General features: G+C 42.7%; 1 protein-coding gene across 2 annotated transcripts in view; it reads right to left on the reverse strand.

Annotated features, from left to right (window-relative positions):
* LOC141105735 (pancreatic lipase-related protein 2-like) overlaps positions 1–18,611 on the reverse strand; it is an 81,172-nt gene extending 62,561 nt beyond the window's left edge. The window contains exons 1-3 of one of the 2 annotated variants that reach the window (XM_073595802.1): positions 17,797–18,611; positions 12,418–12,521; positions 5,887–6,041 (exon numbers count right to left, since the gene is read on the reverse strand). In XM_073595802.1, coding sequence (XP_073451903.1) covers positions 5,887–6,041; positions 12,418–12,481 — 219 coding nt within the window. In that variant the 5' untranslated portion in view covers positions 12,482–12,521; positions 17,797–18,611. The remainder of the gene's footprint in view (positions 1–5,886; positions 6,042–12,417; positions 12,522–17,796) is intronic. The other variant, XM_073595801.1, reaches the window with a different exon arrangement.
* Positions 18,612–18,874: the final 263 nt, after the last annotated feature.

Raw genomic sequence — 18,874 nt, forward strand, 5'->3', positions numbered from 1 at the left:
TCCTGCCTGCTGCATGGACGATCCTTTGATCCTTTTGCTGCTGCTGACCACATCCCTGCCTGCTATCTGGACTAATGCTTTGGCTGTGCTGACATCTCTACCTGTACTGACTATTCCTGCCTGCTGCCTGTTTTGCTGTCGCTGTCCACGTTCCTGCCTGCTGCCTGGACCGATGCTCTTCTCTGTGGACCACTGCACTACTAAAACTGCAGGTAATCTTTTCTTTACCCTTTACTCAGCAGAATGTATTTTGGTTTGTAATTAGTATGTACAGTACATGCTATGTGTTGGAAATATGAAGGGCCTTCAACAATGTGATAGGTTGGCAGGAATTTGTGTGTAATGTATGCTCCTAGAACAACTGACAGTGCTACTTGGATGTTGGGCCTCTGTATGTGGCCAGACTATGTAAAAGTTTCACACATGTGGTATTGCCATACTCAGGAGGAGTAGCAGAATGTATTTTGGGGTGTCATTTTTGCTATGTACATGCTATGTGTTGGAAATATCTTATGAATGGACAACTTTGTGTAAAAAAAAATGCGTTTTCATTTTTTTCCCACAGTTTCCAAAAACTTTGGAAAAAAAATGAACCATTCAAAAGACTAATTATGCCTCATAGATTATACGTTGGGGTGTTAGTTTTCCAAAATGGGGTCATTTTGTGGGCGTTTCCATTGTCCTGGTGCTCCAGGGCCTTCAAAATTGTAATAGGTGGTTGAGAAATGAGATGTGTAATTTATGCTCCTAGAATGCCTGAAGCTGCTACTTCAATGTTGGGCCTCTGTATGTGGCCAGGCTGTGTAAAAGTCTCACACATTTGGTATCGCCATACTCAGGAGGAGTAGCAGAATGTATTTTGGGGTGTCATTTTTGCTATGTACATGCTATGTGTTGGAAATATCTTATGAATGGACAACTTTGTGTAAAAAAAAATGCGTTTTCATTTTTTTCCCACAGTTTCCAAAAACTTCGGGAAAAAAATGAACCATTCAAAAGACTAATTATGCCTCATAGATTATACGTTGGGGTGTTAGCTTTCCAAAATGGGGTCATTTTCTGGGCGTTTCCGTTGTCCTGGTGCTCCAGGGCCTTCAAAATTGTAATAGGTGGTTGAGAAATGAGATGTATAATTTATGCTCCTAGAATGCCTGGAGCTGCTACTTCAATGTTGGGCCTCTGTATGTGGCCAGGCTGTGTAAAAGTCTCACACATTTGGTATCGCCATACTCAGGAGGAGTAGCAGAATGTATTTTGGGGTGTCATTTTTGCTATGTACATGCTATGTGTTGGAAATATCTTATGAATGGACAACTTTGTGTAAAAAAAAATGCGTTTTCATTTTTTTCCCACAGTTTCCAAAAACTTCGGGAAAAAAATTAACCATTCAAAATACTAATTATGCCTCATAGATTATATGTTGGGGTGTTAGCTTTCCAAAATGGGGTCATTTTGTGGGCGTTTCCATTGACCTGGTGCTCCAGGGCCTTCAAAAGTGTGATAGGTTGTCATCATATCAGATGTGCAATTTATGCTCGTAAAACGCCTGACGGTGCTAGTTGGATGTTAGACCTCTGTATGTGGCCAGGCTGTGTAAAAGTCCCACACATATGGTATCACTATACTCAGGAGGAGTAGCAGAATGTATTTTGGGGTGTCATTGCAAGTATGCATGTGCTGTGTGAGAGAAATAACTTGTTATTATGACAATTTTGTGCAAACAAAAAAAAAAAATTCCAAGAATTGTGGGAAAAAATTACAACTTCAAAAAACTCACCATGCCTCTTACTAAATACCTTGGAATGTCTGCTTTCAAAAAAGGGGTAATTTGGGGGGTATTTGTACTTTCCTGGCTTGTTAGGGCCTCAAGAACATCAGTACATCAGGGGTGATCAGATGTGATCATTTATCAATGATTTGCACCATAGCTTGTAGACTCTATAACTTTCACAGAGACCAAATATTATACACTAATTTGGGTTATTTTTACGAAAGATATGTAGCAGTATACATTTTGGCCCAAATTTATGAAGAAAAATTACTTATTTGCAAAATTTTACAATAGAAACTAAAAAAAAGTGTTTTTTTTTTTCAAAAATTTATCTTTTTTCGCTTATATTGCAAAAAATAAAAAAAAACAGCAGTGATTAAATACCACCAAAAGAAAGCTATGTTTGTGAGAAAAAAATTATAAAAATTTGGTTTGGGTACAGTGTAGCATGACTGAGTAATTGTCATTCAAAGTGTGAGAGCGCTGAAAGCTAAAATTTGGTCTGGGAAGGAAGGGTGTATAAAAGCCCTGTATTGAAGTGGTTAAAAAAAAAAATTATTAATAAAAATGCCATAAAACTTTCCCCTATTTTGTAAACGCTATAACTTTTGCGCAAACCGATCAATAATCGCTTATTGCGATTTTTTTTACCAAAAATATGTAGAAGAATACGTATCATCCTAAACTGAGGGAAAAAATAGTTTTTTTATATATTTTTGGGGGATATTTATTATAGCAAAAAGTAAAAAATAATGCGTTTTTTTCAAAATTGTCGCTCTATTTTTGTTTATAGCTCAAAAAATAAAAACCGCAGAGGCGATCAAATACCGCCAAAAGAAAGCTCTATTTGTGGGAAAAAAAGGACGTCAATTTTTTTTGGGAGCCACGTCGCACGACCGCGCAATTGTCAGTTAAAGCGACGCAGTGCCGAATCGCAAAAAGTGCTCTGGTCAGGAAGGGGGTAAATTCTTCCGGGGCTGAAGTGGTTAAATACTAAACCTTTTTCTGACATTTGTTGGTTTCAAGTTAAAATCATTTTTTGCTAGAAAATTACTTAGAACCCCCAAATATTATATATTTTTTTTAGTAGACACCCTAGAGAATAAAACGGTGGTTGTTGCAATATTTTATGTCACACTGTATTTGCGCAGCGGTCTTTCAAATGCAATTTTTTTGGAAAAAATTACTTTAATGAATTAAAAAAAAAACAAAAAACTAACCAGTAACGTTATCCCATTTTTTTTTTTTTTTGTATGTGAAAGATTTTACATTGCGAGAATAGTGATCTTTTTATTCTAAGCAAAAAAATCGTGATTCTCATTTTGGCCAGAATGGTGCAGCTCTAATGCTCACCACGCAAGACTCTATTGCTGAAGAAAAAGCATGTTGAAGCTTGTTTAACCACCTCAATACAGGGCACTTACACCCCCTTCCTGCCCAGGCCATTTTTCAGCTTTCAGCGTGGTCACATTTTGAATGACAATTGCACGGTCATGCTACACTTTAACCATGTGAATTTTTTATCATTTTCTTCACACAAATAGAGCTTTCTATTGGTGGTATTTAATCACTCCTGGGTTTTTTATTTTTTCCTAAGAAAAAATAAGTCTGAAAATTTTGAAAAAAAATTTTTTTTTTCTAGTTTCTGTCAGTAGATTCTGTAAATAAGTAATTTTTCTCCTTCACTGATGTGCGCTGGTGAGGCGGCACTGATGGGCACTGATGAGGTGGCACTTATGGGGCGGCATTTATGGGCACTGATTAGGTGGCACTGATGAGGAGGCACTAATATGTGGCACTGATAGGCGGCACTGATGGGCATTGAGGATGGGTGGCATTGACGGGCAGCAGTGATGGGCAGCACTGACTGGCATACTAATGGCCACTGGTTGCTGGCACTTGTGGGCACTGATTTCTGGCACTTGTGGGCACTGAATGCTGGCACTTGTGAGCAAAGGTGAGCACTAATTGCTGGCAGTGGTGGGCACACATTGCTGGCACTGGTGGGCACTTAATTGTAATCAAGGCATTGATGACCAGTGCCCTGATTACATCCCTAGATGTCCTCTGTGAGGAAATGCAGCTGATCGGCTCTCCTCTCCTCACACACTATCAGTGTGAGGCGAGGAGCGCCGATTATCGGCATCTCCGTGTTTACATGTGACCAACTGTGATTGGACACAGCCGATCACATGGTTAACGAGCTGCAGCCGTGGCTCTTTACAGAGATTGGGGTCGCGCTGTGTCCTAGCAACACGGCGCGGGCACGCAAGAACAGTCGTTTTGGGAAGCCCTCGTATGACGTCCACCCAGAACGAGAGCCGCACCGCCCAGCCGTCATTTGACGGTGGGCGGGCGGCAAGTGGTTAAAGTTTGCTGCACAACATTTAGACAAGCCTGTGAAATACTGGGAGAATATAGTCTGGCCAGATGAGAGCAAAATTGAACTCTTTGGATGCCATAATACACACCATGTTTGGAGGTCAAATGGCACATCATCCCAAAAACACCCCCCATACCAACAAGGAAGTTTGGAGGTGGGAACATCATGGTGTGGGGCTGTTTTTCAGCATACAGTACTGGCAAACTTCATGTCATTGAAGGAAGGATGACTGGAAAAATGTACCGAGATGTTCTTGAGTAAAAATCTGCTGCCATCTACCAGGATGATGAAGATGAAACAAGGGTGGACATTTCAACAAGACAATGATCCCAAATACAAAGCCAAGGAAACTCTCAATTTGTTTCAAAGAAAGAAAACAAAGCTGCTAGAATGGCCCAGCCAATCACCTGAGGAATCCAATAGAAAATCTATGGAAAGAACTAAAGATCAGAGTTCACAGAAGAGGCCCACGGAACCTTCAAGATTTGAAGACTGTTTGTGTGGAAAAATTGGCCAAAATCACACCTGAGCAATGCATGAGACTTGTTTCTCCATACAGGAGGCGTCTTGAAGCTGTCATTATCAACAACAGATTTTGTACGAAGTATTAAATACATTTCAGTTTCCATGTACAATAATTTTTCCCTGTGACATTCCATTTTATTACATATAACTTCATTTCTTTTGGTGTCTTTGTATGTATGGATTGCAAGCGTTGTTACCGACATGTGGTGAAAATTTCATGTCAATAGCACCTTTAGAAATATATTCACCTAGAAAAATGGGGACATGTTCAATACTTATTTTACCTGCTGTGTAAATTGTCATATATAAGTACCAATCAGAATATCTGATTGTAAATATTATAGTGATAGTTGAAAAATGTTTGACTTGTCTGAAAAATACCTCTAAAAACATTATACATTGTGTGATGGGTAAAAGATGATCATAGTTATTTTGGAAAAATACAAGCAGCTAGTGACATCTAGTGGCCAATTTCAATTGTGACATCTAGTGGCCAATTTCTATTACAACATATACATAACATACTGTATGCTCACATAAGGCATTGATGTTGATTTACTAAAACTGGAGAGTGTAAAATCTGGTGCAGCTGTGCATGGTATCTAATCAGTTTCTAACTTCAGCTTGTTCAATTCAGCTTTGACAAAAAACCTGGAAGCTGATTGGTTTCTATGCAGAACTGCACCAGATTTTGCATGCTTCTGTTTTAGTAAATCAACCCCATTGTATTCTGTTTATGTATTTTATTGATTGTGCATCGTTCAGTTTTTTTCTGTCTTGAAACCTAGGAGTCATAGGAGCATCCTGTAATAAACATGGTAATAAACTAGGTTTAAAAATTATACAAAATACCAATTTATAAATATAAAAAATACAAGCAACAATAAAAATAATAATAATTTATTTTTTTGTTTGAATGAACACTGCAGAATAAGCCAGTGCTATATAAATATACAATGAGCCGTTCACATCAGTGATATCTGTACAGCACTGTGGAATATGTCAGAGCTATAAAAATATATGATAATAATAAGTTATTGTGAAGACATTAGAGTTTAAGCTCCTGGAGAGATTGATGTCATTGTTTCTCTGTACAGCTCTGCGGAATGTGGCTGAGCAATATAAATGTATACTGTAATAATAATAGCGTGTGACTGTGATGAGGACATTATATTGATAAGCAGTGGGAATTTAGACTGTGACTCACCTGGTACAGTTGGGGATTGTCCCTGGTGTGGAGGAAGAATCGGGTATTAATCTTTTCGGGGCTCCATGGTAGAGGGATGACCTTCCTCTGTGGAGTACCGGACCATGGAATGTCATCGTAGAAACAGCCAAGATTGTCATAGCAGTTTTCTGTACCTGGGAGGACACAGGTGACAATCAGCTCTATATAGAGGGCTTACCCAGGTTCATGTATTTTTAAGGGCTTATTACATGTCACTAACACATGTCACTTATACACAAGAGATTTAAAAAAAAAAAAAAAAAAGGAGCTGTGTGTAGCCACTATCATGTCGTAGCTGTCAGTCATGGGGGAGGGGCACAGACACAGGACTCCCACTAATCTTAAGTTGCAAGACAAGTTGCACAAGTGTGAATGGGGTCCCATCATCACTTGTGCAACTTGCCATTGGACACCATACTGTATATGTGTAACTTAAAGTGGTTGTAACCATAAAAAAAAAAAAAAAGAAAGAGAGAGAGATCCTATTCCCTTATAGCAGATTAAACGGCACAGTACTTGCACAGCAACAGCACAATACAGTACAACCCCCCCCCCCCCCCCCTTCTGCCGCTATTGGCCTCATGCACACTGGATGTTTTTACAGCTGCTGTTTTTGGCTTCAGATGTTTTTTTCTGCAGCCAATAAACTCCTTAGCATGTTATCCTATGTGTCCATGCACACATAGGCTGTTATCAGCAGTTATCAGCAGTTTTTGGCAGGGGCGTTTTCTGGCTGAAAAGAAAACCCAGAACTAGTGGGTTTTGAGAGGAGTTTTACAGCTATAAAAAAGCTAAAAAAAAGGCTACTGCAAAAATGCTGAAAAGCTCAGTCTACAGCTGCAGCTTTCTACAGCTAACACTCTTTTTTATAATGTCCAGTGTGCATGAGGTCTTATCCAGCCATAACACACAGTGTAAGAGTTTTTTTTTTTTAAAACAATGCCTCTAAATACCTTTTTTCACATATCTTCAGGTCTGTCACATGACTCCAGGCCGCTCTCCTCCTCGGATCCAGGGCTACAGCGGGAGGGGCTGAGCGGCCAGCATGGCAGTCTTTTGACCTCCCTGGCTGACATCAGAAGGAGATCTCGGCCCCTTCTGCTGTAGCCCCTGGATCAGAGGAGGAGAGCGGCTGGGAGTCATGTGACTGACCTGAATACATGTGAAAAAAGGTATTTAGAGGCATCTGTTTAAAAAAACACTTACACTTGTGTTATGGCTGCATCCAAGAGAGGGGCTGGCAGTGAATTACTTCTTTAAGGTTACACCCACTTTAAAGTTGATGCGACTTCAATGTAGTTCATGCACTATTTTGGTCTGACTTTTATGCAAGTTGAGGGCCATAGACTTCAATGTTAACTCCCAACGTTGCATGAAAGTTGTACCTGAATATTTTTTCATTCATCTATGGTGCAACAGTGGGTCCCTTTGGAGTCGTACAAGTTTGAATGGGGTATCCTAAAGGAATCTGTCAGGATAGACATGTGAGATCAGGCACAGATCCAAGGTGGTAGTCCTTCATGGTGCCGCATAAACACACTCATCTGTAATTATAATAAGAGTAATATCGCAGTGTGATGTCATAGCCATGAGGCAGTACTGTGCCAGGTTTGAGTTTTACTAACTGCCAAGACAAGGTGCCCACCCCCAACCTCCCATCTGACACCTGAGAAGCGCAAACAGCTTCCTCCCCCATCACCTGGGAGGAGTAAATGCCAAACCTCCCGGATTCTACAAACTGGCTGGACTGGATGCTCTGTGTAGAAGAAGAGTGATTCCATTGTGTTAAACAGGAAGAAACTCACAGGGAGAGAAGACACATATCATACTGATATATTTTAGAGGCTGATTAAAGCTGAACTTCAGGATAAGCAAATATTCCTTCTAAATACAAGAGTCATGTGTATTATTATTTGAATCTTGGGGGTATCTGTGTTTGTCTTTCAGATCTGTACAGTAATCCAGTGTGAGGCTTTCCTGTACTGCCAGTTAACACAGGGGCAACACGACTTCCAGGGCGACTCTGTGAGGTGACCTGCACACGACCTCAGCGGCGACTTGCAAAACGACTTCTGTATAGAAGTCAATGCAAGTCGCCTGAAATTGCCCCAAAAGTAGTACAGGAACCTTTTTCTAAGTCGGAGCGACTTGAGTCGCCCCTATTAGAACGGTTCCATAGTGTAGAGCGGGATGCGACTTGCAGGCGACTAATTCGCCTGACAAGTCGCCCCTGTGTGAACCGGGGCTTAATAAAGACCGCTCAAAGCTGCTCTCTCTCCATGTGCAGAGTGACTGGTCTTGTCTCCGCCCCCTCCTGTAGTTTTCTGCAGGCAGCCTGTAGTGTGTGGAGTCTGCTGGGCCCCTCCCACATCTCCGCACAGGTAATGTATAGCACTGTGATGATGTTACCGCTACTTTTGCAAGATAACAACTAGGTTTGCAAAGGCATGCAAAGTAGATTTATATCCTTTGTGGCTATTGAGCAATAGATTTGAATGAAAGTTTTTTTTTGCCTGAAATTCAGTTTTAACCAGTTTGGATCTGGAGACCTTTTCACATTTCCGCTATCAATTTGCTGATTTGATCATATATTTTTTGAATATTACCTATGATAGAGAAGTGAAATATTTATTGCTTTCCATGACAAAAAAATACTTTTTTTTTATTTATTTTTTGCCAGAGTTACCTACTTCCTATATACAGTATATTAAAGGCATTAAATGTTATTTTTTCCAGTTTGGTGAGTGCTACAGTGTTGCTTTAGAGATAATGTGATAATTTTATTCCATTAATTGACAAGGCTTTCACACCAAAATGTAATTTCTAATACAAACTGTGGTAAAGACATACAAAACATGACAAGCCAAAAAGAAAAAATAACAAGAATAGGAAGAAAAAAAAAAGTGAATTTGTTATTTTAGGAGGAGGGGAAAGGAAAGAGTTGATTTGGTCTATATACAGTAGATTTGGGATTAAACACTTCAGCCCCGGAAGGTTTTACCCCCTTAATAACCAGGCTATTTTTTGCGATACGGCACTGCGTTACTTTAACTGACAACTGCGCGGTTGTGCAACGCTGTACCCAAATACAATTTCTGTCCTTTTTTCCCACAAATAAAGCTTTCTTCTGGTGGTATTTGATCACCTCTGCGTTTTTTACTTTTTGCGCTATAAATAAAAAACTATTTTGAAAAAAAGAAAAAAAAAAAAAAAAAAAATATATATATATATATATATATATATATATATATATATATATATATATATATATATATATATATATATATATATATATATATTTACTTTCTGCTATAAAAAACATCCAATAAAAAAAAGTAAAAAATTCGAATTTCTTCATCAATTTAGGCCGATATGTATTCTGCTACATATTTTTGGTAAAAAATTCCCAATAAACGTATATTGATTGGTTTACACAAAAGCTATTACGTCTACAAACTATGGGATATTTTTATGGCATTTTTCTTTTTTTTTTTACTAATAATGGCGGCGGCCAGAGATTTTTAACGGGACTGCGACATTGCGTTGGACAAATCTGACACCTAACTGACACTTTTTAGGGAATCAGTGGCATTATTGCACTGATCAGTGCTAAAAATATGCACTGTTACTGTACTAATGACACTGGCAGGGAAGGGGCTATCATGATGGGTGATCAAAGGATTAGGTGTGCTCCTAGGGAGTGATTTCTAACTGTGTGGAGGAGTTGCTTTTACTGGATGAAAAGAGTGTCTATTGCATGAAATGACGTACAGGTATGCCATTTCACGCAATAGTGCCAACCTGCCGTAGTAAAAGTGCAGTAGGCGGTCGGCAAGTGGTTAAACAAATAATACTTTTTTTTTCTGTTTTAGCAACTCTTGTATAAGCCTCCATTCAACCTTTAAGCTCCATTCACACGGGCACCTCTGTTGGTAGGACTCACCTCAGATCACCCCAATTCCTGTACCTTCACACCTCAGATCACCCCAATTCCTGCACCTTCACACCTCAGATCACCCCAATTCCTGCATCTTCACACCTCAATTCCTGTACCTTCACACCTCAGATCACCCCAATTCCTGTACCTTCACACCTCAGATCACCCCAATTCCTGCACCTTCACACCTCAGATCACCCCAATTCCTGTACCTTCACACCTCAGATCACCCCAATTCCTGCACCTTCACACCTCAGATCACCCCAATTCCTGTACCTTCACACCTCAGATCACCTCAATTCCTGCACCTTCACACCTCAGGCCAGCCCCATTTCCTGCACCTTCCCACCTCAGATCAACCCAATTCCTGCACCTTCCCACCTCAGATCACCCCAATTCCTGCTCCATCGCACCTCAGGCCAGCCCCATTTCCTGCACCTTCCCACCTCAGGTCAGCCCCATTTCCTGCGCCTTTACACCTCAGATTACCCCAATTCCTGCACCTTCACACCTTAGGTCAGCCCCATTTCCTGCATCTTCACACCTCAGATCACCTCAATTCCTGCACCTTCACACCTCAGATCACCCCAATTCCTGCTCCATCGCACCTCAGGTCAGCCCCATTTCCTGCGCCTTTACACCTCAGATTACCCCAATTCCTGTACCTTCACACCTCAGATCACCCCAATTCCTGCACCTTCACACCTCAGATCACCCCAATTCCTGCACCTTCACACCTCAGATCACCCCAATTCCTGTACCTTCACACCTCAGATCACCTCAATTCCTGCTCCATCGCACCTCAGGCCAGCCCCATTTCCTGCACCTTCCCACCTCAGATCACCCCAATTCCTGCTCCATCACACCTCAGGCCAGCCCCATTTCCTGCACCTTCCCACCTCAGGACAGCCCCATTTCCTGCGCCTTTACACCTCAGATTACCCCAATTCCTGCACCTTCACACCTTAGGTCAGCCCCATTTCCTGCATCTTCACACCTCAGATCACCCCAATTCCTGTACCTTCACACCTCAGATCACCTCAATTCCTGCACCTTCACACCTCAGATCACCCCAATTCCTGCTCCATCGCACCTCAGGTCAGCCCCATTTCCTGCACCTTTACACCTCAGATTACCCCAATTCCTGTACCTTCACACCTCAGATCACCCCAATTCCTGTACCTTCACACCTCAGATCACCCCAATTCCTGCTCCATCGCACCTCAGGTCAGCCCCATTTCCTGCGCCCTCACATCTCAGATCACTCCAATTCCTGCATCTTCACACCTCAGATCAGCCCCAATTCCTGCACCTTCATACCTCAGATCACCCCAATTCCTGCCCCTTCATACCTCAGATCACCCCAATTCCGGCTCCTTCACACCTCAGATCACCCCAATTCCTGCACATTTACACCTCAAATCAGCCCCAATTCTTGCACAATCATACCTCAAATCACCCCAATTCCTACACCTTCACATCTCAGATCAGCCAAATTCCTGCACCTTCACACCTTAAATCACCCCAATTCCTGCACCTTTACACCTCATATCACCCCATTTCCTGAGGACAGGGGTCAGTAGGGTGAACAACAGGGGTTATCAGGGCAGAGCACAGGGATTCAGTGGGGCAGAGTACACTGGGTCAGCAGGTCAGTGTACAGGGGTTAGTAGGGCAGAGGATGGGCTCAGCAGGGCAGTGTACAGGGGTCATGAGAGTGGAAGACAGGGTTCAGCAGGGCATAAGACCGGGGTCAGCAGGGCAGAGGATGGGGTTTAGCAGGGCAGTGTACAGGGGTCAGCAGGGCATAGGACATGGGTCAGCAGAGCAGAGGATAGGGTCAACAGGGCATAGGAGAGGGGTCAGCAGGAGAGAGGATGGTGTCAGCAGATCAGAATACAGGGTGGGGAGGGTATAGGATGGGGTCAGCAGGGCATAGAACAGGGGTCAGCAAGGCGGACCAGTCAAATAATTATATAATAAAAAATAGCTGGAGGGGGAATAAATAGCAGTCCAGATAATATCAGCTGACAGGTGTTTAACCTAAAGGGTCTGTGCCATCAAATTCCCAGCTCTTTTTCCATCTCCCTGGAAATCATGGGTGTCCCCGTGCCCTGTCACCCTACATGGTATTCCCACATACCTCTATGTGTTCCAGCTCCGCATGTTAAATTCTCCATAACATTAAACACATACAGTATGTATGGTAACATATCCCATGATGGTATAATCCAGCAGAGATTGTGAGAACCCCTCATAATAGGCACAGCAGATTTCAGACCAGAGAACTCAGTGCGGGAATAATGGAAACCCTTCATATTGGGAACAGATGGTGTGCAGAGCTGAGACATCACAGAGGAGTAGTGGGAACCCCTTATAATGAGCACAGCAGGTGTGTAGACCTGGGAACTCAGCGCAAGAATGGTGGGAACACCTCATAGTGGAACAGATGATGTGCAGACTCAGGAACTCAGCACAGGAATGGTGGGAACCCCTCATAATGGGCACAGCAGGTGTACAGACCCAGGAACATAGAGCTGGTTTATTGCTAGTAATAATAAAGTAGTCCTCACCTTTTACTGTCTTACTTGATAACGAGTACATAACCAATATTGTAATAATTTTAGACAGGAACATATTGCACAAGGGTCCGTAATTCTATCACACGTCTGAATTTCTGAAAAGAAGAAAAGGAATATGCTTATATATCCAGATAGATTTTTTTTTTATATATTGTAATAGAATGTCATTAGAGCAGCAGAACACACACTGGAAGTACATATACTGTAAGAGAGCTGTTTAACTTGTTGAAGAATGTACAGTACATCTGTTTGGCAAGTCCTGTCATCCAGGCAGCCATGCCAGACAGCAGCATTAGGTTGGTGACCTCCCTTTTCTACACTGCAGTTAGCAATTATGCCAGGTCACTGATCCACCCCCAGCCAGCTGATTGGACAGTGAAAGAGCCTGACTATGTCTATGAGCACCACACTGCACTTCATTTCTCATCTACAAGTCTTCGGTCCTTCTATACCAGATATAACAGGATGCTCATATGAAGACAGATGTATGTACTTCTACCAGCTGTGTTTTTGATACATTATATAATGTTTAAGAAATAATAAACTGGATTAAATGGGGAACTTTTATATCTGCCCAGAGTCCAACCATAGAACATCTGCAGGAAATATTGCATTGCAACAGTGAAAATCAAGTAATAAAGGCATCAGTAAACTGCTGCAGCAGAGCTTAAAGCACTTTTCTTTGGAGCAGAGCATGTTTAGGGTGTCTAAGGTGTGTTTACACTGCCTGGAAGGAAAGGAGCACCTGTCTAAGGGGAGTGTGCACTGCCTGGAAAAAAAAGAGCACCTAAGGGGAGTATGCACTGCCTGGAAAAAAAGAGCACCTGTCTAAGGTGAGTGTGCACAGCCTGGAAGATAAAGAGCACCTGTCTAAGGTGAGTGTGCACAGCCTGGAAGAAAAAGAGCACCTGTCTAAGGTGAGTGTGCGCAGCCTGGAAGAAAAAGAGCACCTGTCTAAGGTGAGTGTGCGCAGCCTGGAAGAAAAAGAGCACCTGTCTAAGGTGAGTGTGCGCAGCCTGGAAGAAAAAGAGCACCTGTCTAAGGTGAGTGTGCACTGTCTGGAAGGAAAAGAACAGCTGTCTAAGGTGAGTGTGCATTGCCTGGGTGGAAAAGAGCAACTGTCTAAGGTGGGTGTACACAGCCTGGAAAAAAAAGAGCACCTGTCTAAGGTGAGTGTGCACAGCCTGGAAGAAAACGAGCACTTGTCTAAGGTGAGTGTGCACTGTCTGGAAGGAAAGGAGCACCTGCCTAAGGTGAGTGCACACTGCCTGGAAAGAAAAGAGCATCTGTCTAAGGTGAGTGTGCACAGCCTGGAAAGAAAAAAAACACCTGTCTAAGGTGAGTGTGCACTGCCTGGAAGGAAAAGAACAGCTGTCTAAAGTGAGTGTGCACAGCTTGGAAGGAAAGGAGCACCTGTTTAAGGGGAGCGTGCACTGCCTGGATGAAAAAGAGCACCTGTCTAAGGTGAGTGTGCACAGCCTGGAAGAAAAAGAGTACCTGTCTAAAGTGAGTGTGCACAAATTAGATGGAAAAGAGCACTTGTCTAAGGTGAGAGTGCACAGCCTGGAAGAAAAAGAGCACCTGTCTAAAGTGAGAGTGCACTGCCTGGATGAAAAAGAGCATCTGTCTAAGGTGAGTGTACGCAGCCTGGAAGAAAGAGAGTACCTGTCTTAAGTAAATGTGCACAAATTAGATGGAAAAAAGCACTTGTCTAAGGTGAGTTTGTACAGCCTGAAAGGAAAAGAGCACCTGTCTAAGGTGAGTGTGCACAGCCTGGAAGAAAAAGAGCATCTGTCTAAGGTGAGTGTGCACTGCCTGGGCGGAAAAGAGCATCTGTCTAAGGTCAGTGTGAACAGCCTGGAAGGAAAAGAGCAACTGTCGAAGGTGGGTGTGCACTGCCTGGGCAGAAAGGAGCACCTGTCTAAGGTGAGTGTGCATTGCCTGGGCAGAAAGGAGCACCTGTCTAAGGTGAGTGTACACAGCCTGGAAGAAAAAGAGCACCTGTATAAAGTGAGAGTGCACTGCCTGGACATAAAAGTGCACCTGTCTAAGGTGAGTGTACGCAGCCTGGAAGAAAAAGAGTAGCTGTCTAAAGTGAGTGTGCACAAATTAGATGGAAAAAAGCACTTGTCCAAGGTGAGTGTGTACAGCCTGAAAGGAAAAGAGCACCTGTCTAAGGTGAGTGTGCACAGCCTGGAAGAAAAAGAGCATCTGTCTAAGGTGAGTGTGCACTGCCTGGGCGGAAAAGAGCATCTGTCTAAGGTGAGTGTGAACAGCCTGGAAGGAAAAGAGCACCTGTCTAAGGTGAGTGTGCACAGTCTGGAAGAAAAAGAGCACCTGTATAAAGTGAGAGTGCACTGCCTGGGCGTAAAAGAGCACCTGTCTAAGGTGAGTGTACGCAGCCTGGAAGAAAAAGCGTACCTGTCTAAAGTGAGTGTGCACAAATTAGATGGCAAAGAGCACTTGTCTAAGATGAGTGTGCACAGCCTGAAAGGAAAAGAGCAACTGTCTAATGTGAGTGTGCATTGCCTGGGCAGAAAAAAGCAACTGCCTAAAGTGAGTGTACACAGCCTGGAAGGTAAAGAGCACCTGTCTAAGGTGAGTGTGCACAGACTAGATGGAAAAGAGCACCTGTCCAAGGTTGAGTTGCATCTCAATATAGCGCGGTCCTTTACCCTGCAGGGTCTCGACACGCATACAAACACATACTCGGGCCAATTTGTAGACAGGATCTAATTAACCTACCAGCATGTCTTTGGAGTGTGGAAACCGGAGTAAACCCACGCAGGCATAGGGAGAACATGCAAACTCCAGACAGATGGTGTCGTGGTCGGGATTTGAACCAGCAACCCTATTGCTGCTAGATGAGAGTACTAACCACTACACCACTGTGCTACAGGTGAGTGTGCACATCCTGGAAAAAAAAAGAGTACCTCTCGAAGGTGATTGTGCACAGCCTGGAAGGAAAAGAGCACTTCTCTATTTTGCTTATATCCTACTTTTCCTGATTGTTAACATTGTACAAATACTGCAATTTTTCATGTCGATGTTTATAGAAAAAAAAGGCAATGAAAGCAGTGATGTATTCTCAGCAAATACACACTATGACATCATATCTGTTAGTCTTACATAAACCAAAGCAGTAAACAAACAAGACAAATATTTGCTGTCACCAGATATAAACTAATCTCAATGATTATATATTAGTTTTCCTGCACTGATTGCAGGGTATAGTACTTTAAGGCAACAAATGTAATGTGATATGCAATGTATGTACCAAAACCCCTTGCCTAAACCCTGTTTTCACTTGTTTTCTGTCTCAGTGCTCCTGATCTCCTGAAGTCTCTTTGCAGTTACTTCCTCTCTTATGCCGCGTACACACGAGCGGACTTTACAGCAGACTTTGTCCGGCGGACTTTTCGATGGACTTTACGTTGGACTTTCCGAATGAACGGACTTGCCTACACATGATCAACCAAAGTCCGACGGATTCGTAAGTGATGACGTACGACCGGACTAAAACAAGGATGTAGCCAATAGCTGCCCTAGCGTTGTTTTTGTTCGTCGGACTAGCATACAGACGAGCGGACTTTTCGACCGGACTCGAGTCCGTCGGAAAGATTTGAAACATGTTTCATTTCTAGGTCCGTCGAACTTTTGGGGAAAAAAAGTCCGCTGGAGCCCACACACGATCGAATTGTCCGCCGGACTCCGGTCCGCCGGACCAAGTATGCCGTAAAGTCTGCTCGTGTGTACGCGGCATTACATGCACTCCAGTGATGGCTGCATGACATCTGTCAGGGTGGGGTTCCTGATGAATGAACCATGTCTGCCTAATGTGCTTTGAAACAGCCACTTGTGACATCAGGGTGTGTTAGGGTGAGCATGCAGGAGCACATAAGGGAGAAAGGGACAAAGTGTTGTCACCTTATAACAGGAAGTGCCCAAATGTACCTCCATGGCAGGATCACCAGGGATTATTTCCCTGGTGCATTCCAATGGAATCCTTTGCTGTGAACTGGACACAAACAGCATTAGTTATTGCTGAGTCCTTATGTTGAACCTGCATTGATCAACTCAGCTCGACATACTAGATGTGAATGAGCCCTCAATGGGTTTTGATAAATGTTGTAGCATCTGAGATAAAATTAAACTTTTTATGTCTTTTATTAGAGGTAAAATGTAACCAACTCCTTCATTTTTTTTCTAATTATTGTTCGTTGTCAGCGATGGGGCTGAATTACTAAAAGAGGACTACAGATTGCTAGCTTAGCAAGTAAGGTGAAGCTGTGCTAACACAATCAGTTGTGGGGCAATGTGTTGCCCATTGCCCATGATTAATTGATTTACTTGAACAAAGCTTCACCATATTTACTAAGCTCAGTCAACACTCTTTTTGGTAGCTCACTCTAATGTGTTCTCCTTAATATTCTCTCCTCTACTGCTCCACTATGTGGCTGTGTTATCTCTTTACTACTCCGTGATTACATATGGCCATGGCTTTTTTACTGGGGGAACATAGTGGTATGCCATTCCAGCTGCTCATGTATGTGTTGGTAAGGGGTGTTAGGATGTGCTGGAGGGTCTAGTGATGAGAGATGTGGGTCTATTGTTTCTGGAGAATTTATGTTGCTGGAGGGGGGGGAGGATCTACTTTTGAGGGGGGACTCTATTGTTGCTGGCTGCTGAGGAATCTGTTGTTGCTGGTAAGGTTCTATTTTTACTGGGGTGGATCTATTTTTTTCTGGTGGGGAACCTATTGTTGGTGGTGGGGGGTGTCTATTTTTTGCTAGGGGGGTATTTTATTCATGGAGGAGTCTATTGTTGCCGGGGGGCAAACTTTTGTTATTGGGGGACTATTCTATTGTGGGGGGGGGGGGGGTTGTTCATGGAGGGGCCTATTGTTGCTAGGGAAAAAACTGTTGTTGCTGGGGGGTCTATTGTTGCTGGCTGCAGGGGATCTATTTTACTGTCTTTCTTGTGATCATTAACATATTTCATACCAATTACTACGAAATTATGCTTGGTTCTGTATTCTTGTAGGGAGTGGAAACAAGAGATGGTGCTCGGAGGTGGGTAGAGGGAGGAGACAAGAGATGGTGTTTAGAGGTGGGTAGGAATCAGAGGCACGGGGTGACTCTAGGGAGGAGGGAAGTTCCTGCACCCATTCTCTGAGAAAAAGCCCTGCATATGGCTATTAATACTGAAAAGATATTCTTTTTAGCACTGTGGCAGAGATCTGTAAAGAGCTGCCATGTCTTCCTCTAAGAAAGGCTTTCTGATAGCTTGATTCCTCTATTTATAGTCTCTGTAATTTACAAAATTGGTGAAATCTGATAAAATATGTTTTATGAAACTGAAATGGCTCACCTGTATGGTGGGAAGATCTGGTCACCAAATCTGATAGCTTGGATGTGGTCACTGATTAGGAGGAGGTGAACACTGGGACGTAGAGGGTTGATATGATGGAGTGTATCAAGCAGTTGAGGATGGATCTGGTAAAATGCGACCTGGTCAATGAGTCTTTGAGGATTGATCTGGCGGAGTGGATCCGGTCACTAATTCTTAGAGGTGGACCTGGCAGAGTGGATTTAGTCACTAAGTTTTCCAAGTAGATCTGGCAGAGTGGATCCAGTCAGAGTCTTACATGTGGACCTGGAAGAGTTGATCCAGCTGTTAAATCTTTCAGGTAGATCGTGCAGAGTGGATCCAGTCACAGAGTCTTACATGTGGACCTGGCAGAGTGGACCCAGCTGTTAAATCTTTCAGGTATATCTGGCAGAATCTTTGAGGTAGATATGGTGGATTCAGCTTTAGAGGGTAGATCCGATATCTCCGCAATCTGGCAGAAGAAGAATAAAAAGAACAGGAATATTATATAAATATACCTGAAGAGGAAATGTCAGCATTATATCCGGAATTCCAAGCTGTCTTTCTGGTTTTCTGCAGTGTCAGTTAATAGTGAGGAAACTGAGAAGATTACGGGGGACAGACATCCCCCTCAGATGACAATATTATCCCATCTGTGTCCAGCAGGGGGCAGCGACCTCTCTGTCCATGGCTAGAGTGGGTTTGGACTCGGTTCTAACCATACCAGAATTAAGACATACAATTATATTTGCATGACTTCAAAGCAAGCTGCCAAAAGGAGCTTCACAACGGCCTAATCCCTGACGGCAGCCAAGTTCTACATAGTCATTAAATGAAGATAGATCTGTAAACAACATTATTTAACCCTTCCCTGAAAAGAACAGCTATTATGTTCAAGAGAAGAGTCAGGTTTATCCAAGCTAATTCCCTGAAGACTGTCATATGTCTGAGCCTCTACTTGTCACTGTGGCACTAGCAATGGCCAGTTGAATGCTGGACATAATTGGAACTAAACCCATCAATTTGATAGCCAAAACAGATATAACTTAGGACTCATTTACACTTGCTTCAGCTTTAA

Source organism: Aquarana catesbeiana, linkage group LG08 (assembly GCF_042186555.1).
Source record: "Aquarana catesbeiana isolate 2022-GZ linkage group LG08, ASM4218655v1, whole genome shotgun sequence".
Lineage (NCBI taxonomy): Eukaryota > Metazoa > Chordata > Amphibia > Anura > Ranidae > Aquarana > Aquarana catesbeiana.